Below are 23,482 nucleotides of genomic sequence, written 5' to 3' on the forward strand. Positions count from 1 at the left end.
AGTTCTCTCAAGTAGCCATAGCAATACAGAAATAATCTGCAATTGTTTTCTAACCCTGGGATTTCCTTGTGCCCTCCAAGTCGTAATCAGGTCTGCTGACCTTGCTAAACTTTTTGAAATCAACCACCAAGCTGGGTCCTCTAAAAGGTTTAGGACCACGATATATGAAAGGCATTTTCCCCTACATAAGCTTGCCAGGTGTCACTCTATGCCAGGCTTCCTAAACATATGCCTCCAGAATAATAGAACTACAAGTCCCATTATTATCAATGCTGACATGAACTCTGGGAGTTGGCGTCTACATTTGGATGACAGGAATTTGGGAAAGACTGGAATAGGTTCTGGTACAATTTGGATGAAAATCCAATATGCTTCAAGTTGGCTATGTTGACAAAATGCATTGAATCATGCTATTCATTCATTCATTCATTCATTCATTCATTCATTCATTCATTCATTCATTCATCTGCTTTCAATAGTCTAGTGCGGTCTATAAATATAGCCTGTGCAACTGGTATAGAGCCTCAGGCAAAACTATAAAAGACGCTCAGGCGGAACTATAAAAAAGTTTAAACTATTAACTATGGTTAATAATGGGTAAGTATATTGTGCAGTTCCTGGAAGATAGAATCGAAAACCATGTTTGTTTTAGATGAGAAGTCCTTATAAGGATTATGATAGGTCTGGTTGAGCTACCAAATCAGGGCTACAAAAATCCAGTTAATCAACAGATGGAGCAAAGATTTATGAGGTTGTCCTATGATCATATGAATTTTTGCAGCCCTGATCTGATAGCCCTAATATATATGTTGATCCTCATTTTTTTCCTCTGCATATACTGGACCACATCAAATTAGAGTTCATTTGTTGATGACATTGTTTATCAACTTAATTATATACAAGAAGCTTCAACACTTCATATGCATAACTGAGAGCTGAGGGATAAGGGCTTGGAGAATGGCCCTCTCAATAGTAGCCTTCTTATTCTGCCAAAGGTCAGGATGGTCCCCACCTTGTTAATGTTTAGGAAGGCAGTAGAAACAGTGCTTTTCCACAAGGCCTTTGGTGAGGAGAACCACAGTGAGGGGGACAGTGATGGGACAGTACACTAAAATTCTGTGTCTTTTTAATTGATTTATATATATATATTTACATTGTTTAATTGATTTATATATATATATTTACATTGTTATGGTTGGCTGCCTAAAATCCAGAGAATAGACAGTATATGAATGTTTCCATAATAAAAATTAAAAATAAATAATGTCAGGGTGATACTCACCATACTGAGCATATCCAAACTGACAGGCACATCATGAGACTGTTGCCTAATTGGCTTATCAGCCTTGACCTCGGTGTAAAACACCTTGAGCAGATGTTAGATAAAGTAATACAAAGGCAAATATATTAACACAACAAGTGTATAAGCACATTATATTTGTTAATAGTACTAATACCCCACCAAAAAAACCCAGGTCCTGCCATGCTGCCTCATTGTGGCCAGAGGATGTGTTGGGGGTGGGGGTGTATCAACCCCAACTTGATGGCACATAATCAGTTACAAACCAAAATGGTAAATTCTGCAACAAATACATTCAGATTACAATCCTACCCACAAATATTTGAAAGTAATTACTGCTGAACTCAGTGGAGCTTAATTTCAGAATAGGCCTGAATAAGATATAACTGAGGTTTTTTTTTCCAATAGACTGTAAAGCATGGTAACTAATAGCTAATGGTGAAAGCAATTTCAGTAGAAACTGGAATTGTGGATACAGTTAAGCTTTACTGCATAAATACAGTAATTGCCAGGTCAATGGCCACCTACACATTACTGAACTACAACTTCCAGCATCTTTCTTCTTGGCAATGGTCTCTGAAACTGCTGGGAATTATAATTTAGCAATTACTGCAAGGATATTGGTTCCTATTCCTGGATCAAAATAGAGGAAAAAACAAGAAAACTGAAAACCAAACTTCAGATTATTGAACTATTTTCACCAAATCAGTAGGTTTTATAGTTAAAGCCAATATTAAATTTATCACATCACTTAGAATGGCAACCAAAACCTACAGTGATAGTGTGTGTGTTTGACTCCATCAAAATGGCTAGATGATGAAGATATAAAAAGAATAAAAAATAAACAAGATATAACAAGGAAGTTTAGTAATCCTTTATTAGATTATGGATAATTATCCTTCAAAAGCCAAGAACTATGGTAAGTTTGGAATTCTCTGTCCCCAAATAAACAAATAAATAGTTGTTTCTTTCTTTGATATGGACATCAAAGGCTCTACTAACTGTACAGTTAGGTGCTATCAAATCATGTCTGACTCCAGGTAACTGCATGGACAAATAGTCCTCATCCCACCCTGTCTCCAATAATATCCTGTGGTCTTCCAAGGATAACCCTATAACCACTTTGATCCCATTCACCTGCCTTATCACAGTCCTCTCCTCCTCCTACTTCCCTCAAACTTGCCATGCACAGTCAGTTTTAATAGTCCATCATCTGCTCATATCACATCCCCAAAGTATGCAAGTTTCTGTTGGCTGATCTTTGTTCAAGGGAGGAGTCAGTTTTTATTTATTCCATGATCATGGGTCTTTTTTACTTTCTAGTTTTACTTTAATAATTAGCTAAATCTTCTTTACATTTAGCTAATAAAGTGGTATTATCTGCATATCTGAAACGATTAGCATTTCAGCCTCTAAGTCTGAATCCATCTGTCATTTCATGTAACCCTATCATACTTATAATATATTCATTGTATAAATTAAATATATGGGGACAATATGTATCCTTATCTCACTCCCTTTATTCTGAACCACTTCATGTTTCCAAATTCATTTTTTACAGTAGCTCATTGTAAAGTCCCTCTGAAGAATAATCTGATGTTCCTGCATGCCAATTACTCTTAATATATTCCACACTCTGGCATGATCTACAATCAAAGGCCTAGTTGTAGTTAATAAAGAAAAAGGTATATTTCCTTCTTATAGTCTCTTGCTCTCTCCGTTATCCTTTATGTTTCAGGCATCTGATCCTGTGTCCCTCTGCCTTTCTGAAACCTATTAGTTAATTTACCATTTCTTTTTCCATGTATCACTCTTTTTTCTTTGTAACACCTTAAAAATGTTGCTTTCAAGAAGATTTTTTTCACATCTCCCTTCTTTAGTTTCAGATATACACCCCAATCTTCCCAGAACTCTAGACCATACAGTCTTGTTCCATATTTGTTAATTGAGAGCTATTGGCACTTCATCTACAGCTTTAAATAATTCACACCTGATGCTTCTCTATTTATCAACTGGACTATTCCTTTTCATGCCTCATTTTCTAGAGTTCCTGAATATATTTCCTTTTCCCAAATGGTTCTGTCATTCTATAATTTGAATTCTAAAGGGTTTCAGTATAGCCTTTTTAATCTTCTTTTAATCTCATTTTAATCTATTAGATCTCTCCTGTGATTACTACGGAGCATTCCTACCTTAACTGTAACTTTTAATGTGATTTTTTTGATCTTTTAAAAATATATATTTTATTTTATTTTACTTGTTATTTAAATCTATTGTTGACATTCTTGATTAAAATAGCTTCCTTTGTCCTACCTTGCTTCATGCCAGAAGCCTGCATTCAGTTTTAATATATCACTCTTATTGTCCAAGGTTTTCATCCTTCACTTTTCTCTGTTTATGAAAATAGCTTATTCTGGATCTTTTCCTCTTTGAAATTCTGGGAATATTTTTTATACTTTGAGTTTTATAATGTCCCATATATTGTCTCAGAGCTCCTTGGGTTCTCTTTTCATGTAACTTAAGCAACATAGATCTTTTAGGTCCTTCAAGTCAAATTTTGCTGGCACACATAAACTTTTTAATTTTATAATTCTAACTCATACATTTAACACCAATAATTCATGGCCTATACCACAATCTGCAACTGGGTAAGCCCTGGTTAAATGGATTGCACTTCTCCATCTTCTGTTTTCTAGGAGATAGCCAATTTGATTCTGATGTTGTACATCTGGTGCTGTCCATCTGAGCATCTCTTTTTATGATGCTTCAAACAGGTGTGTGCAGCACATTTTCTTCTCAAAACCTCTCTTCTCCATTTCTCCAACTTTTGCATACCAATCATCCATTAGATTTGATTTTATTATTTTATATACAGGACTTATATGGCCACCTATCTCATAAAATGATTCTAGGTGGTTCACAACAATCCATAAAAACATGGCTAAAAACAAAAGTACCCTTCCCTCCAGGCGCCAGACTAAACATCCTCCCAGCTCAACCCCATCCTAGCCCAATGCTTGGGGGAAGAGTCAGGTCTTCACAGCCCTCCAGAAGGCTAAAAGGGTAGGGATCCCTCTGATCTCAGTGGGAGGCTGTTCCAAAGGGCTGGGGTGGCCACTGAGAAAGCACACTTCCGAGGTCTCGTAAGATGGCAACATTTAAGGGAGGGGACCTGGAGCACGCCCACCCAATCTAACCTAGTAGGACGGGAAGATACCCGCAGGGAGAGGTGATCCCACAAGTAACCTGGCCCTGAGCAATTTAGGGTTTTAAAGGTCATAATCAGCAACTTGAATTGCACCCGGAAAGCAATTGGAAGCCAGTGCAGGTCACTCGGCACTGGTGTTACTCGAGTGAACCGTGGAGCACCCAAAACTGGATTCTGAACAGTTGCAGCTTCCAAATGCATATATCCCTTCTTGATATTACATTTAGCACATCTTGCAATTTGCTACAGAACATCTTACTGACTTCCACTGCCGCATCTGTAGTAGTTGCCGCCCTGGACTAACCATTAAGAAAATGAAAAAGTGCTAAGGGCACTAAGGGAAGGGAGCGCTTCCTAAGGGAAGGTACCTTGCTAACTGGTTTCTAAAGCTATACTTTGCTAAGGAGGGAAAGCACTGGTTTCTTTCCCTTATGAGTGAACCAATCAACTCTGTGGACAGGTAGACTAGGAAGCAGAAGTTGGTTTCATAATTTGTCACAAAATCCAGAAGCAAGTATTCACCTTCTTGAGAGCAAAAGAAACACAGCCAGCTTCTCCTTGGAAAGAGGAGAAGCTGATCTCTCCTGACCAAAATTCAGCTTAGAACTTTATATGTCTGATATAAAACAACCTAAGGCATCTACTTTGGCATCTGTCTACCAGGGGTGTCCACAGAGTGGTCAAAAAGATCAAGATAGTGACCACAACCATGGGGACTTCAACTGCATGGTCATAGGTATCATCCTGACTTGTTGACACACTCCCCCTCCCTCCAGCAGGTGCCCTTGACTCTGACCCTCCGATTAAAAGTGTGTTTTAATTACCTATATATTTCTGGTGAAAGAAATCAAAAGATACTTACAGTGTACCCTGTGATGGTATTTGCATGTTGTTGAGGCATCCTCCATTGAATACTAAGTGCTGTGCAGTTCAAAGAATCCAGCGTTATGTCCACAGGAGGCCCCAGCCTATCTGTCTCAAAAAATGACAAAGCATAAGGAGTTGCAAGAAACTAAAACAACCTTAGTAATAGACAAAAAGTGCCTAGAGATGCACACATGCCTTTTCTTTTCTTTTTTCTTTTCCCTATGAATGACTTCAAATGGTCAAGCATTATAGAGTATTAAAACCACAGCACGCTGTTCTATTTTCTTCTTTCTTTTATTTAAAAGTAAAGGCATATCTCACCTGGATTAGGGTTGCAGTGCACAGGGATGGAAGCTTAATTGCTTCTTCCCATGTCCTGCTTACCCAAAGATCACCTAAATGCACCCTATAAAACAGGGAAAAAGATTGTGAGAGCCAGTGAGAAGTGGGGTGGATGGTGGTGGTATACAAATGTGTGTGTTTTAAGTGTCATGGGAAGAAGGCTATGATTTCGAAAAGAATCATGGCCGGGGAGAGAAAGGTTAAACCTGTGTTTTTCATGGATTATTATATTAATCCAATTAGAATTATCTTTCTTTTCTTTAACAAAAAGAAATAAAGAACAGAAATGTACTTTATTTATTATATCACCCAGTTCAGTTGTTCAAATAACCAAAAAACAAAACAAAAACCCACTAGTGATGCAGAATAAAAATTGAGCAACCTGCTAAACTCCAGGTGTCTGTTCAAACAAAACAGTTTTTCACCAGCTTGGAGAAGGCTAAGAGGGAGGGTACCAAGCAACCCTCCAGGGCATGGCATTATAGAGCATGGAGCCACCACCTTTGGGTTCATGTCCCCCTGAATTCTTTAGGGAGAATATCCGCAGTATTCCCTCCATCTCTTTATGAACAGACCAGGAAGCTTCCACCTAGAGAAGAAAATCCCTAAAGTAACCCTGGGACCAAGCTATGTAGGGCTTTAAAGGTCAAACCAGCACTTTGAATTGGGCCAGAAACCTTCTGGCCACAATTGCAGTGATTGGAAAACAGATGTGATTATGTATATAACATACTTACTCGACCCTTAGTTAAAATTCTACTCCCCTTTTTATCTGGAGGAAACCAATGGGGCCCAGTCAAAATGTTCTGCTTTCTCAGAGGCAAACTCTTCAGTTAGGATTCATTCTCAGACTAGTCTTCCCTCTCTATGAGGTACTACAATGTAAAACTACTAAGGCCAAGCTAAGAGCTCAAAACTGCTGTGGGCAATTTGGTTCATTCTGTCAATATGCTCTCTGGGCTGACTTTTAAAGTTCCTCAGTATGTAAATTTCCATTAACTTTGTAAAGAAATGGGAAGTGGCAGATGTGTAAGGAACGAGCAGAACAATGTCTCACCACTTTATCGGTTCATCTGCCTCTCTCTCTATGTGCACAGAACTGAAATGATTTGTTCATCCTTGCCATGCCCCAAAACATCAGTATGATAAGGTCTGTCATGCCATTCCTGTTTAGGCCTTCTCAAGAGGGTTATGAGACAACATAATTGTTCCAGGCCATTTCCCTGAAATGTTATTGATCCCAGAGGGCTTCTAAGAATTTGCAACTAGACAGGTCAGCTTCCCCCATAACTGTCAGTAACTGATTTTTTTAATGCCCCTCAGTGCCTGACTTACTCCATGCAAAAATCAGCAGCACAAATGGCTTTTTAATTCAGAGAAAGAACCTGTCATTTGTGAATACTAACAGAGGTTTTGATTACCATAACTTTCACTAAGACTGCCTGGGTTCATTCAGTGTACAAAGTTATAATGTGGAGTATTTGGTTCTGATTCAACATATTTTGTGAATCTAGCCAACTGTGGTTTATTCAACAGAACATGGATAATGAAGCCCCGGCTTAATATAATGTATGCATTATTATTTAGCCAACCATTGAAAGTTCCTCCCAGATTACAATAGAACATAAAACCACTGTTAAAACCAGAGATATTAAAATCAACATTTAAAAGAACTATTAAAATAATTAACAACAGAAAAAGGCCTGTTTTTAAAAAACGGTGTTTTCGTAGTTAACAAAGAGGTCAGTTCCTCAAATCAGTAGGGAGTACATTCCAGAGACCTGGGCCAGCTATCTAGAGGCTCAGCTATGAGTGACCACAAGATGGGCCTGCAAGAACTGTAGGCAAACTTCTCCTGATGACCTCAATGATGAGGGTAATCATATAGGTAGAAGCATTCTCTCAAAAACCCAGAACATAAACCATATAAGACTTCAAAAATTAATAACCAGTACTTTGCATTTCTCCCAAAATCAATTGGCAGCCAATAAAATGCAGTTAGCTTAATGTGCGTATAATGTGATCTGTATGAGTTTTTCCCAAGCCCAGCTTGTCTGATGTGTTTTGCTTCAACTGAAATTTCTGGACCGTACAGAAAGGAAGTCCCATGCAATAGCCAAGCCTCAAGGTTATAAGCACAGGAACCACTGTTTAAGATCAATGTATTCTCTTCTTGGAAGGGACAAAGTTGGCATATCAACTACAGATAATATGATCCCTCATCCAACCAATTATCAATTGCAGGGAGATATTTCAGAGGAGCCACATTGTTACCAGAAAATACAACAAAAAATAGATTTTGGTGTCAGCAACATACTCCTAGCACTTAGTTCCAAATCTCCTGAGGATCTCCCCAAAATTTCACATAGATGTTGAAATGCATTGGAGACAGGATGGATACATAAAGGATATCATATCACAGCTCCAAAAGACACCATCTGAAATCTATCTGAGATACAGGAAAGGACTACTGCAAAACAATGTCTCTAATTCCCAAATCACTAGTCCTGGAAACTCTCTGAGAGATATAAACAACAAAAATAGAGTTACCAAACAAAGATTGGGAAACTCACACTAAATTTTCATCTTGGATTTTAAACAGTATCTATGCAGTCCTAAGCATGACAACTCACAAAAAAACATCACTGATTTCCGTTATGCTGAGAAACACGTACAGTCAGGTCCAGAAATATTGGGACATCGACACAATTCTAACATCTTTGGCTCTATACACCACCACAATGGATTTGGAATGAAACAAACACAATGTGCGTTAACTGCAGACTGTCAGCTTTAATTTGAGGGTATGTACATCCAACTCAAGTGAACGGTGTAGGAATTACAACAGTGTGCATATGTGCCTCCCACTTGTTAAGGGACCAAAAGTAATGGGACAGAATAATAATCATACATCAAACTTTCCCTTTTTAATACTTGGTTGCAAATCCGTTGCAGTCAATCCCAGCCTGAAGCCTGGAACGCATAGACATCACCAGACGCTGGGTTTCATCCCTGGTGATGCTCTGCCAGGCCTCTACTGCAACTGTCTTCAGTTCCTGCTTGTTCTTGGGGCATTTTCCCTTCAGTTTTGTCTTCAGCAAGTGAAATGCATGCTCAATGGGATTCAGGGAAGGTGATTGACTTGGCCATTGCATAACATTCCACTTCTGTCCCTTCAAACACTCTTTGGTTGCTTTTGCAGTATGCTTTGGGTCATTGTCCATCTGTACTGTGAAGCGCCGTCCAATGAGTTCTGCAGCATTTGGCTGAATGTGAGCAGATATTGCCCGAAACACTGCAGAATTCATCCTGCTGCTTTTGTCAGCAGTCACATCATCAATAAATACAAGGGAACCAGTTCCACTGGCAGCCATACATGCCCACGCCATGACACTACCACCACCATGCTTCACTGATGAGGTGGTATGCTTAGGATCATGAGCAGTTCCTTTCCTTCTCCATACTCTTCTCTTCCCATCACTCTGGTACAAGTTGATCTTGGTCTCATCTGTCCATAGGATGTTGTTCTAGAACTGTGAAGGCTTTTTTAGATGTCGTTTGGCAAACTCTAATCTGGCCTTCCTGTTTTTGAGGCTCACCAATGGTTTACATCTTGTGGTGAACCCTCTGTATTCACTCTGGTGAAGTCTTCTTTTGATTGTTGACTTTGACACACATACACCTACCTCCTGGAGAGTGTTCTTGATCTGGCCAACTGTTGTGAAGGGTGTTTTCTTCACCAGGGAATGAATTCTTCGGTCATCCACCACAGTTGTTTTCCGTTGTCTCCCAGGTCTTTTGGTGTTGCTGAGCTCACCGGTGCGTTCCTTCTTTTTGAGAATGTTCCAAACAGTTGTTTTGGCCACGCCTAATGTTCTTGCTATCTCTCTGATGGGTTTGTTTTGTTTCTTCAGCCTAATGATGGCTTGCTTCACTGATAGTGACAGCTCTTTGGATCTCATCTTGAGAGTTGACAGCAACAGATTCCAAATGCACATAGCACACTTGAAATGAACTCTGGGCCTTTTATCTGCACATTGTAATTGGGGTACTGAGGGGATATCACACACCTGGCCATGGAACAGCTGAGAAGCCAATTGTCCCATTACTTTTGGTCCCTTAACAAGTGGGAGGCACATATGCAAACTGTTGTAATTCCTACACCGTTCACCTGAGTTGGATGTACATACCCTCAAATTAAAGCTGATTAATTTAAAGCAAATTAAAGTCTGCAGTTAACACACATTGTGTTTGTTTCATTCCAAATCCATTGTGGTGGTGTATAGAGCCAAAGATGTTAGAATTGTGTCGATGTCTCAATATTTCTGGACCTGACTGTACATACAGTATTGCAACCTAATACTGAATTACAAATTGCGCTAAACCATCATCTGCTTTAACTGTGATTTTTTGAATAAACAGCAATGGCTGTGATTACACATCACATAAACCATAGGGTTTCAAAACAATGGCTGGATTCATGCAACATACTAAACCAAAACTGAACAAACCATACTGAGGGCTTAGTGTAAAGTGCGAACCCAACTACATGCATTTTCATTTATGGAGATCTAGTACCACACAACAGTCTGTTAGAGACACAAGCCATCCAAAACACACAGCCTCCCCTCCAGGCTCCTCTCACCCACAGTGAACTGAAAGTTGTCTCTCTGACTTTGTCAGCCACTGGAGAACATAAGGGGAATGGGAGGCAGCTGGCAGGAAGCTGTTCCTCCAACTGACAGACAAAGGTCAGAAGTGACACATAAGCAGATGGGAAACACACAGCTTCAAACTGTGAGGTAGAGGGACTGAAGAAAAACTTGACTACAATGCTTCGTGACCTGTGCCACAATTTATCTGATACTCCTGTCAAGGGAGCTACCAATGACAACACAGTGTTTTGACATGTCTAGCAATAAACATTTATCATAAGCATTTCCCAACTGTCAGGGAAACTTGGTTCTTGCCTTCTAAAACCCTGGCCAATGAATGCAGAAGTACTGTACTCAAATAGCTAACACAAAATCCTTATTTTTTTAAAAAAATCTTATCTATCAATCATCATCAACCTGGAGAAAATCTATCTATACAATCACTAAGAACTGACACTGACTTGACACATAATAATAATAACAACAACAATCATTGACCATAAATTTAAAAACCCCAATAAAATAGGCTACTTACTCTTATATATTGATAACTGCAATGATTCCAATTTCCTGAAACCTCCATAACACAATTGTTTTAGCTAAGGTCCTAAGAGCCATTGAGATCAAAGAATATGTAGAGGAGAGCTTATCTGGGTTGCCCAAGACCTCAATGTATTCTTACCCTACATGCTTATTCTCCTGATGGAACCTAAGAATTTGAAAATCTTTTGTACAGCTTTGTTTCAGACCTGTGTTAATCCTTACCACCTCACAGGCATCTTATCAGCCTATTAGTCCTATACATCAATTACACTTACAAGAGTAGCTTATCCAGATAGAGGTTACCCTTCTGTTTGATTCAGTTGCCCAGTGGTGATTATTTAATCATTGCCATGGAAGCTTACCTGTGATGTTATAATATTTCATCTTAGGGCACCTGTGTTGCTGAAGCTAATGTATCTTCTTGGTTAATTGCTAGGTATCCTTGCCAAGATCCTCAAAGAAATAATTAATATGAAAGGGGGAAAAAACTGTGCAGTATCTGAAAGCTTTTTACACGCTCCACTAGCAGAGAATCAATGGAGCTTGTCCTCCATTTTCCGCCTAGGAGGAAGACTAAAGCTGTTCACATCACCTGTTCAAGGGACTGACTGCTCCATCCAGTGTTTTATACCTGAAGCAGCTCACTAACAGTTTTGCTGGTCAACACATGCTTGTTTTTATCAACTGTGGCAAATTCATAGGCAAAAAAGGAAAACAGTTCCTTTTTAAACAATAAATTAAGAAAACATTAAAACCACAAAAAGAACACATTTCCTTTATATAATCTCAGTGAGATGTATTCAGTGACATCTCTCACCAGATCCAGCCAATCCTGTGGAATGAAAGAAATACATGCTTGCTTGCTTTCTGCCATCATCACAGTGAATAGAAGGATACAAACAAACATAAATGTTGCATTTATATTCCACATTTCCTCTAGAAATTAAGATGACATAGTATTTTCCTCAAATTTATCCTTAAAACCCTGTATGGTAGACTGATCAGAGAGACTACAATTGGCTCAGTCACCCAGACAGCTTCGCTTCATATCTAAATCTAATATGCTTACTACAAAATTATATGGTTGATTACCTGGAGAATCAACTACACAGTATTGGCCTACATGGACAGGTATTTGGGTAATCTATTCAAGCACAGACTGTGTGTATGAACTTACTTCCCTCTCCAGATTAAGGGACATACATCTTCCCATCTAACTTAGTGTGTTTTCCAGTATAAAATTAAAGGATCCAGTTCTCTTCTGAATTCAACATAAAGATTTCTCTAGCAAATCTTATTACAAAATTTGACCTTTGGGACCATCTCTAAAACCTTCATTAGATATTCCAGCACATTCTTGTTCCCTGGCATATCCTGGAATTATCAGGGGATAGGCTTGGAGATGATATCTACTAAACCAGTAGATATGCACAGTGGTAAATAACAAGTCAAACACAGCTTATAGTCCAACAGACTTGTATTTACAATGAGCAAATATATACAATATAGGCAATGGTCAGTTAAACAATCCAAGGTCATACACTTACAGTTCAGTCCAATGTAACAGTTCAGCAACAGTATTTCCTCTCCAAACATCCCCCAACAACTTTGCTTGGGAAACAGCCTACTGTTATACTTCTACTATCCAATCACAGCCATCCTTCCTCACCTGAGGTGTTCTATCATAATGATATACTCCTTAAAGGAAACACTCATGGTGAATACCTAACACCCCTCCTTTCCTTTATGGAGGTTAAACACATGTTTTATTTACAATGATATATACATATACACATTTAGATCAGGCTTTTGATATTCAGTCTTGATATGAGATCTTGGTGTTTCTTCACACCTAATGGTTTTGTGAATCCATCAGCTAACATCTCCTTAGATGGACAATACTTGAGCTGGATAAATTCCCTATTGACAGCATCCCTTACGTTTTCGTAACGAATGGCTACATGTTTTGTTCTCGCCTTCATCCGTTCGGAGGTAGCCATTTTGATACATGCTTGACTGTCTTCGTAAACTTTTATAGGGTATTCTGTACTTATTCCTATATCTTTCGATAATTGTTTATACCATACCAGATTTAAAGAATCAAGAGCAGAACTTCCTGTTAAATTGGAAGACTTTCTATCATTTCTTCTTGAACAAAAAAGATCTGTATACTCTCTAAAGGAGCTGAAACCAAAGGCATATGCAATCAGGGTACAACAATGATTTTCCAAGTAAGAAGATTTGTGCATATATTTATGTGCCTACATATGCACATCAACTTTTATTTTGTGCAAGCTAATGATATTGCTGACCTTATCTGTTGTGATGGAAGTGGAAAGCTACAAAAAAGAGGGCTTTTCAGCCAATTCTAACAAAAATGCCAGGTGGAAGGAAGTTATCTTAAAGGTCATTTCAGAAAATGTGAGACAAGCTTCCATCAAGTTTGCTCTTGTCATTTCCACAAACATTTGATCTGCAGCTAAGCACAAAACTTAACAGCATAAAATACTTGCCAGTATTGATCAGCAACAAGATGTTAGGAGGTTAGAAAAAGCAAACAGAGAAATGTCATTCAGGATTTCTAAACAATTCATTTGACTGTTTTCTGCTATGGAAAAATTGGGGGAGAGGTACTAATAGACATGAAAGTGTTATTTGGGAGAAGGACAAAGAAAATGCAATGGCTTGGTAGGATTCAAACTTCACAAAATCTTATGCAAATGATACCAAATTAATTTGCATTGAGAAAAAAGTATCCATTTAAAGCAACGTGGGCAACCCCACAGGCCATAATGGCTTTCTGTACAACCCATTGTGTGAACTTCCACCCAATATGCACCCCTCCCGCCATCTGCCAATCATCTGAATAGCAAACTGCCACAGAGTCTGTGGCACTTTCTTTCTTTTTTTATAATATTTTATTGAGATTTTAAAGATACATATTTAGAAGTTAGAAACGAAAAGGAAAATTTGAAATACAAAATATAAAGAAAAGGAAAAGGAAAAGTGAGGTAAAGCAAAAGAAAAAAAGAGATGAAAAATAGATAACTTCCAATCTATCTCTGGTCTTAGAAATAATAAGGCTATCATAAGTGCTAGTTTTTAATACATTAAATAGGAATAGTTCTTTGTCTAAATATATCCCATTACATTTATAATTGAATCTTCAAATCCCCATGTAAGCTTCACCCCACCTGCATTTTGCAAATAGCCCATCAATGGTTTCCATTCTTTAAGGTAGTAGTTATTTGAGTTTTCTTTTAATAGGCAAGTCAATTTGTCATTTTCTGCCATATCCATCAATTTGAGTCTGTGGCACTTTCATACTGGGGAATGCAGCGCCCTCAGAATCTCTGGGTGGGGAGGGGGCTGATCCTCCCACCCCTCCCAGCAGCCCTCTGAAAAAGCAGTGATTTATAGCAGGATTGCTGGTATGAGAAAATGAGCGTCTCCATGTTCCAACAAGTCTGCACTGAATAAGAACATGAGTGGGTTCATGTGTAATAGGGGTAAGTGTACATGAACACATACACCCCATTGGCGGTCCCAAGCATTGATCTGGCATGACTGAGATGCAGCACTGAAGGCCAAAGCCATCGAGTTGCAGCTCTCTAGAGAAGCCAGAAAAGAAACAGCCTTCACGTAGAAAGATCTACATGCTCCTGGGGCCTGCTAAAGAGGACAGCCGTGCACCCTACTTTCCAGGCAATGGCCTTTTATCCCCTGTTAACCTACCTAACTCTATAGCAGCCTACTTCAGTGAGGGTCCCTCCAGATGTTTTGGATAAGGATAATGGATCATAGAATCAGATAGCTGGAAGGAGGTATTTAGATCTGTTGCTCAGTGTGGGAATCCAAAGCCAAACATCTTAGAAAGATGGCTGTCGAGTTTCTGCTTGAATACTTCCAATATTTATTTATTAGTTAAATGTGTACAGCCACCCAACTCCTTAACAAATTCCGTAAGTTCAACGCCTCTCTGAGTAGCTGGTTTCACTGTTAATATGCTGATACTGTTTAGAATGTTTGTTTTTCAACATTTCCTCAGAATTTCCTGTGATTTAAAACCATTATTCCATACCCCGAGAGAAAACAAGCTTTGACTTTCTTTCAGGGATTTCAGAAGTTAAATCATAACTATCCTCATCCGTTAGTCATAGTCAGTGGTTTCTGAAAGGATTATTTTGGGGAAGGCTAAATCTAGCTATCCTAGGTGTCAAGACTAGCAAGATGATACAAAAAAAATAAATAAATAGGCATTTTATCCAAATTAGGTCCAATATCAGAAACAGATTTTAAAGTAGCAACCATGAAAAATGAGCAGCTTACTTAAAGGACTTTCTCACTGAAGATCTTCTTAGAGCAACCTTGAAAACCTTGATCACTCAATACCTAAAAAGAAGTGTATCAGAACTACTGATGCAACCTCATAACTGTCTAACTGGAAGTTCAAAGGATCTTATTTTCAGAAAGCTATAAAATTGCATTTTTAATTAATAATAAAGTTCCAAATTATGCAATTAAGAAATATGGAAATATGGTTTATTTTTTAAAAATGCCTCATCTTAGATTCTAAAATTCCTGTTTGAAATGCGTTCCTAAAAGTAAAAAAAATGGAGGCATTCGTTCTTAAATCTGGAGAAAAACCTGTGGATTCATGGGAAAGCCTTTGGAAATATAAGAGTGAGAAAGAGAGAGGAAGGAAAGCACGCAGGCAGACTGGTTGGCTGACTCATTTAGTTTCTGCAACACTTTTAGTGTTTTTTTTGTTATACCAAAACTAAATGTTGTTGCCAGTATCCATTGTCATTCACAAACCATGGTTTTTAGTGTGGTGTGTTTTCTGAATATGGCCTACTGTGGTTTATTTAAACCATGATTGGCTAACCACTGATTCTACTAGGCTCTGAAGTGCTTTTCACATTTCTAATCCTAAATGCTCATGGGATATTCTCATAGCGAGCTGGATTAAAGATGCAATCAGATGAGACAAAGATGGCAAGGTGAACAGAGGGGGGAAAAAGGGAAGAGGCCAACGTGGGGGGAAAAAGGTGACACTTTCCTCTCATCTGTGAAGTCTGTACTGTCTCAATCCAGTTGCAATAAGTAAGAGAACCTCCCCCACCCCCAACCAAAGGGTCTCAGAGCCGGCTATTGCAAAGATGATGGCGACCAGACAGGATGAAATTGCTGATTTGAAAAGATGATTGGATAATTTCATTCTGTGTGCAGCTAGAAAATGTGCAACACAAAATAGGCAGCACATGCTTTAACCTTTCATACAACTTTTGGTCCTTTAATTATACTGCTATCGTTGAAAATATTCTATGATGGAAGTCTTCAAATGTCATAAGGCTTGGAGAGAACATTCCAACCCCCATTTTGAATCCAGAAAATATCTCTGTGTCACAACTACAGAGAACTTGAAGAAAAGCAAATCAAACATACAAAACAGAGTATCTTACTCAAATACCTGAATTCTGTGACTTGCCATTGCTGTCTTGGCTGCTGTATTAGCTAAATTCCTAGAGCTTTCACCATCATTCCTCTGTGTTTATATATCCAACAACACTGATGGTAAGTTTTGGGTAAAAGAGATAACTGAAAGCCCACTCTGTTTTGACTATATATCATTGTTGTATCATTTTTTCTTGAATTTGAAAACAAAACACTGAACATTCACTGTGTTTTTATTTTGAGGCAATATATATCATCCATAGAGTTCCTAGTGTTCCTAAAATTTAACAGATAGCTGGAGATTTCTCAAACAGGTGCTAGGTTTTTAAGTTTCAAAAATGTTTTATATTTTAAAAAAAATGATTAGAACTTGAACTTCATTTTACAAACCGTGTTGTCTTCCCATGGTGCATATAGACAGAATTTAGCAAAGGTTAGCTTGTTTCCTTGCTTTTCTTATTTATTATTTAACAATTACTTCAAACATTATGCTACACTATAATGTAGATTGTTTGATTTTGGCTTATGGATAATCTGTCTATTTCAGTTTATTTCTATTTCTGTTTTTTTTTCCCCAAGCATTTTGATTGTGTCAGTACACATGTACTAACTGGAGGAAGAATGACAACAATACACTGGCTTACAAGAAGACTCTAGATAAGAGATCCTAGCTTGCACAGAATAGCATGAACAGCCTGGGAGAAAAAGGCTCTGGGTGAACTTCAAACATGCTGGCCAAACTCTGCCCAAACTGACCAATATAGAGAATGCCGCATAAGGCAAAGGTGCAACTAAAACTAATAACCTTGTCTACTCCTTCCTTATCTTACTAAAAAGCATTGTATCAAACCCTTGATTGACCAAAGCCAAGGTGGACAGGAGAGGTCAATTATTTCAGACCTATCTGGTGACAATCACTGCAATGTTGAAGATGGCAATTTGGAATGCACGAATAGTAAATGGTGAAGAGCATGCATTAACAAATGAAATGAATGAAAGATAAATACATTGTGTGGTTGTAAAACTAAGAAAGGAGAAAGATATAATAGATCGAAATGAATGCAGTCTTAGCTTGTGGAACAGAGCTGAATACATGCATGGGAAGTGAAGGTATAAGAACTGGTATTATTTAGATTGTTGCAGTTGTGTATGAAAGTAGTAATTCAGAGGTTGGTGACCACCACATATTTTCAGTGAATGAAAATAACAGAAGAACCAGGAATGTGTTTTGGAGAAAATTATGCAATGTAATGAATGGGTGGGTGGGAAGGAATGGAGAAAGTACACAAGAGGTGATTGGGGATTTGTAGATCCAAGAATAAATGTGAATGGTTGTTTGTTGAGTATCTGCTTAGAAAAAAAAAATCTGTTTCAAATATGTGGTTTAGGCCTAAATCTGTTTGTAAGTATGCATAACAAAAGAATCAAAATCTAAAACCATGATGAATTTGATGAATTATAAAGACTGAGAAAACTAGTGAAGATACAAGGATGAAGAGAGGTTCTGCATGTGGGATAGACCATTATTTGGTAGCATCAAGAATGGATCTTGGGAAAAAGGGACATGGAAGACAAGAAAAAATAAATAAATAACAAATAAAAGAAATGAGAGTAAGGTAGAATGACTGCACAAAGAGAATGTGCAGGGAATGTGCAGGGAATACAAGGTCCTGTATAAAGTATAAGAAGATAGATTAATAAAATGAATGAAAAGTAGACACAAGGAAAAAGGGGGTGTGAAAGTTGCTTGGAACAGAATGAAAAGGATTTATGTCACAAACACTCATAGGAACCATGAAAATGGAATGATCAGGACGAAGAGAAAAAGATGAGGAAGGAAAGCGTAAAAGAGAATGACTGCTGCAAAAAAGGAAGATAGGAGGAAGACGTATAATATGTTCAGAGAAGAAAAAGGTTGCATCATATGCAGTGAAAGAGATCGAGGAATGAAGAAAATGCAGGGTGATTTTGAATAAAACATGGTTGTGGAAATGGAAAAAAAAGGGATGGGATTTAACAGAATGTAGTATCAAGGAAATGGATAGGAAAATGTAGTCTTAATAAAAAGTATGCCATATATCTAACTAAAGTGTCAGATAATGAATTGGATAAAATTAAGAAACTAAAGATTTGGGACTTCCTTCCTTCCTTCCTTCCTTCCTTCCTTCCTTCCTTCCTTCCTTCCTTCCTTCCTTCCTTCCTTCCTTCCTTCTTCTTTACAGTAGAAATAGTGTAAAGACCAAACCCCAGCTTACAAAGCAATTTTATCTAGCCCCAGCAGCCTGACTAAATTTTAATTAAGTCATCATAAAAGAATGTTGCCCATGGATTTACTGTAGGGAAAAGAAAATTACCTTTTAAACTGTTGAGAAACATAGAGAACCTTGTTGTTGTTCAGTCGTTAAGTCGTGTCCGACTCTTCGTGACCCCATGAACCATATCGCGCCAGGCCTTCCTGTCCTTCACTGCCTCCCTGAGTTTGCTCAGTTTCATGCTCATTGCTTCAGTGATGCTATCTAACCATCTCATCCTACATCACTATAAATGTTACATCTCTCTCCAGATTTTGTATAAAATGCTCCTGCCGTGCTACGGCTCTACCACAATGAAGGCTTCACTGCCAAAGGAGCAGAATTTATTACAAAACCTGACTTTCTGGGAGGGAGTGCAATGGGAAAGTCAAGCACCGTTATGACTTCCACTATGCAATCTGAAACTCAGAACAGCTCCTGATAATTTAGACATTGGCTCTCCTAGTTCAGGAATGAATCCACTGAAATTACCTACTTGTTCAGAGGCCTTTTTGCTTCAGCCTCCTGTAGAGCAGAAATATGCAGCCTTGTACCCTCTAGATCAGTGTTTCTCAACCTTCGTAACTTTAACATATGGACTTCAACTCTGGCTGGGGAATTCTGGGAGTTGAAGTCCGCACATCTTAAACTTGCTGAGGTTGAAAAGCACAGCTCTAGATGTTTTGAACTACAGCCTCCATAAACCTTGACTACTGGTCATGGTTAAGATGCTATAATCTGAAAGATCTGAGAAACCAATAACCTGTAGCACACTGAGACCTGTGACATGCTTTAGTGTAGGTTTTCCATACTAAATTACAGCATAATTACTGTCAGGCCAGGGGTTGATACAGGTTACAGCCTAAAGTTTGATTTTACAGCTGGAAAGGGTAAATAACTGGAACCTAGTGAAATTAAACAGGCAAACAGGGCAAGGGAAAATAAAGATGGGGAAGCTATGGAGTTAGGTAATGCTTGAGCATCTGCAGGTAGAACAAGGAGTACAACAATTGTGCAACTATGTTATTTTGACATAATCATGGTTAGTTGCTGAGTTGGTGGGAGGAACACAACTCGGAACAATAGCACAGTAGAGCCAGGCAAGCCCTTCTTGGTTTCCTGGACCATCTATTCTAATGGTGGGTGCCCCATCCCCCATTCTACAAGTCTTGCAGTTGAACCTCAACATTACCCATCAGGTGGAATCCTCCACTGTACTTTCCTGCATGCAGGCTAGGTCAAGTGGCACCCATGATTTCATCCTCCAAGAAGATATCACAGTAGCTTTTTTTCCTACCTGCTCAATCTCTATAGATGCTGGAATGTAGCACCACTAACACCACCAGTTGCAAAACATGAGCAGAACATACTCTAAGAGCAGTATTCATTAATGTAAATGAATGAATTAAATAATCACTCCAATAATAAATTAAATGCCCCCATGCCAACAAAAATGGAGCCAATAAGGATAGGCTGAAAAATAAGAACCAGGTATCAACATGCCCAAGCTTTGCTAAGGAGCAAAAATTATTCAAAGCATCTATGAGGGGGCATATTAAGGTAAAATCAGGCTAATGCAGTTTCCAAATCAGGTCAACTTTCCAATGTGTAGACTTCAACACCCAGAATTCTCAGCAGTGGCCATACTGGCTGGGGAATTCTAGAGGGTGAAGTCCACAAGAAATTTCCTAGATTGGGAAAAACTGGAATAATGACAGTTTCAGAAACCAGTATGCAAACCTTTGAGTTTCCCAGTAGGATATTTAAATATCCAGAAGATTGGGGGAGGGGGAAGCTACCAGGTTACAGTCCTAGATGCAGTATATGGTAGACTACAGACATCCACATCAATTCCTAGGAGGACAAAAATGGCATTAGATTGGACTGAGGAGTCTCTTGGGACAAAGAAACTCAGGAGTCCTTGGTGCTCTCTGAGCTTGGTTGTTTGCTTGCAGACATTTCATTACCCATCTAGGTAACATCAACAATGCCAGTGAGTGTGGGGATTTCTCCCTATTTATATGCAGTAGCTTGCCCTGCCGGTGTTGGTGGGGGTATGGTTTTCTTCAGGGCAAGCTGCCATATATAATCAGGAAGCAAACCCCACGCTCACTAGCATTGATGACATTACCTAGTCGGGTAATGAAACGTCTGCAAGCAAACAACCAAGCTCAGAGAGCACCAAGGACTCCACAGTTCAACCCTGGAGCTACAGATATTCTCTTCTATTGAAAAGAAACTTAGGAAAGAAAGCCAGAAAAAGAAGAGGTAGAAATTGAGCAACCTCCTTGTGCACCTGACAGCTTCACAGCATTCTTCCTCAACTGGTGCCTTCAACTCCCATAATCCCCAATAATTCCCATTTATCCTAGCTAGCTATAGCTAGCTAGCTATTTATTAAATTTGAACGCTGCCCATCTCCCCCAATAGGTAACTCTGGGCGGCTCACAATTAAAACCAAAGCCCCATGAACAATTAAAAAATACCATATAGATAATTAAAATTAATTAATCCATTAAAAAGACAAACTGTAAAACAAACCCTATATATAAATACTAAAAACATTCAAGATGATGGGGGGGGGCAAAATCAATTACCCCACAAGCCACTTCCACTGATGCTATTGTTAGGAGATACCTTTGGTGCAGTTTCTATTATAATTAGCGGTAGTAATATATCAGCATTATCTAAAGGAACTTTGGAGCAGCCAAATAATACACATATTAAAATAAACTTTCATATTAAAGTAAACCACAGAATAATTAAACTGATTGAGTGGCAACTACCCAGTTAGAAATCTTAATGAAGCAAAGCAATTCAAGGACCAAGAAAATCAGGAGGCATGAACAATACTGGAGAACGTGTATTATTTCACTTTAACTGACTGCCTTATTGGGAAAATGCATGGCAAAAAATCCAAGACTGAGAACAGTCTGATAGAAAGACTCTACCACTTTTGCTGGCTGTTTTGAATGGTCCTACATTTAAAAATAAATAAAGCACCAGTTCAACAAGGAAATCCTTTCTCAATTTTGCAGGTACAATTTGGACCAACCCAAATTGTGAGCCTTTTGAATTTTACAATCCTTACAGTAGCTATTGGAAGGCCCTATTCCAGAGATGTCTGTCCTTTACTTCTGACATACTTTAAGGTAGATTTTATTATTTTTTTCTTATTCTACCCTGATGTGTTTTTCAAAAGACAGTATTTTGCTAGGGAAGAAATGGCAGTGAACTGCAAGGTAAAACTAGCATTCAGGTAAAGTCATCCAAAGGAAACCTTGCTCTCTCGGCTCCCTGCTTGCAATTACAGCGCGATTAAGCCTCATTATTATGATTATTATGATTATTATTGTGCATGGTGAATGCTGTGTCGCTCAGCTATTACAGCATCCAATCCAACCTGGCTTGGAATGAAGCAGTCTAGTACAAAGCTAACATGAAGAAGAAGCATGAATATTAAGCAATGAAGACTCCCAGCAATTACAGAAAGAAATGGCAGAAATAAGATAGAAATAGTCAAGTCTCTGGGGAACTTCGGTCTATTTCATTTATTGATACAGACAGATTCCTGACAGCTACAGTTTAATTCTGCCCTTTTAAAAATTGGGCTTGACTCCCCTTTTTCTCATCCATAATGCATTTCAAAGGCGACTATAAATAAATGTTCCAAATGAGTCCAACGGTCATCAAGAGGTTTCGAATCGGACCCACAAGGGGGTTTGATCATGGTGTTTAATTATAGCCAACCGCATTTGTGGCATTTAGTTTTACTGTTGATCCCACCACCACCCCAGCTTCAGAAATAGATTTCTCTCTCAGTTACATCTTTCATAGGGGATACAAAATTGATTTGTACAGGCTGGGAAGATGCTCAGTGAAAGAGCGGATTTGAGAGAGAGAAAAACAAGGTGAGTTTGACCATCGTTTCATTCCTGACCCCTTCTAGTTCACTTCTCATCGTTGAAAAGGGGCAAGATGGACCACCAGTCTCTCCTGGTGACCTTTTCCAGCTGTGAAGCTTGCATTAAGCCCCCTTTGTTTATTGGTATTAAAGGAGCAGAAGAGGGAGGGAAGAAACCCGGTTTATTGTCTTGCATTCTCCTCGGCCACTCTCTTTTCGATGCCTGAATAAATGATCAAAAGAAAAAGGAGGAGGAGAGGGTGAACAGTCAACAACTTCTGCTCAAAAGTAATATGCAATAGATTTAGGAGGAATGTGAAGTTTTTTTTTAAAAAAAAATCAGTGCTTCATTTTTGCCTCTTTCATACGCAATGTTTATTTTCAGGGCCTCTGAGAAAGTGCCTCTTCACTGGTTTTCAGCTTTCTAGCGCTGCCTCTCCTGTTCTTTTGTCAGAGGAGATCACAGGGGCCTTTCATCTGTAACTGCTCAAGATCTAATGAACAGCAGGACCAAAACAGAGCTAGATGTTACCTAGAACGATGCTTGTTTGCAGCATCTTGAAACAAGGTATTTCACAGTAGGTTTTTCAGCAAAACAGCTTCCCTGTAACACCGCAATTGCACTAGCCTTTGGCACAGGATTCCAGGGGTTGAAATTGCAAATGGCTGCAGACTGACTCTCCCCCCACCAGTTGGCCTTCTCTGAATCTTGCTGCAGTTGGTAGTGTTGCAATACAGGTCTACACAGAAGCTTCTAAATCAGTGTTTCTCAACCTTGGCAATTTTAAGATGTCTGGACTTCAACTCCCAGAATTCCCCAGCCAGCATTGAGAAACATTGTTCTAAATGTTTCCTTCCTACTGGCTGTCTCTTGAAATGGCTTCAACCAAGATATAGCCCAGCTACCAAAGAGCA

The 23,482-nt window shown here is 38.7% G+C and overlaps 1 protein-coding gene across 4 annotated transcripts in view; it reads right to left on the reverse strand.

Moving 5' to 3' along the window:
• EGFLAM (EGF like, fibronectin type III and laminin G domains) overlaps window positions 1–23,482 on the reverse strand; it is a 115,428-nt gene that overhangs the window by 78,405 nt on the left and 13,541 nt on the right. For all 4 annotated transcript variants that reach the window (XM_088152844.1, XM_025167757.2, XM_088152845.1 and 1 more), the window contains exons 2-3: window positions 5,371–5,480; window positions 1,283–1,366 (exon numbers count right to left, since the gene is read on the reverse strand). In XM_088152844.1, the coding sequence (XP_088008970.1) occupies window positions 1,283–1,366; window positions 5,371–5,480 (194 nt within the window). The remainder of the gene's footprint in view (window positions 1–1,282; window positions 1,367–5,370; window positions 5,481–23,482) is intronic.

The sequence above is a fragment of the Python bivittatus genome, unplaced genomic scaffold, assembly GCF_059951505.1.
Source record: "Python bivittatus isolate LINGU-HERP-01145 unplaced genomic scaffold, Pbiv_v1 ctg000570_np1212, whole genome shotgun sequence".
Taxonomy (NCBI): Eukaryota; Metazoa; Chordata; class Lepidosauria; order Squamata; family Pythonidae; genus Python; species Python bivittatus.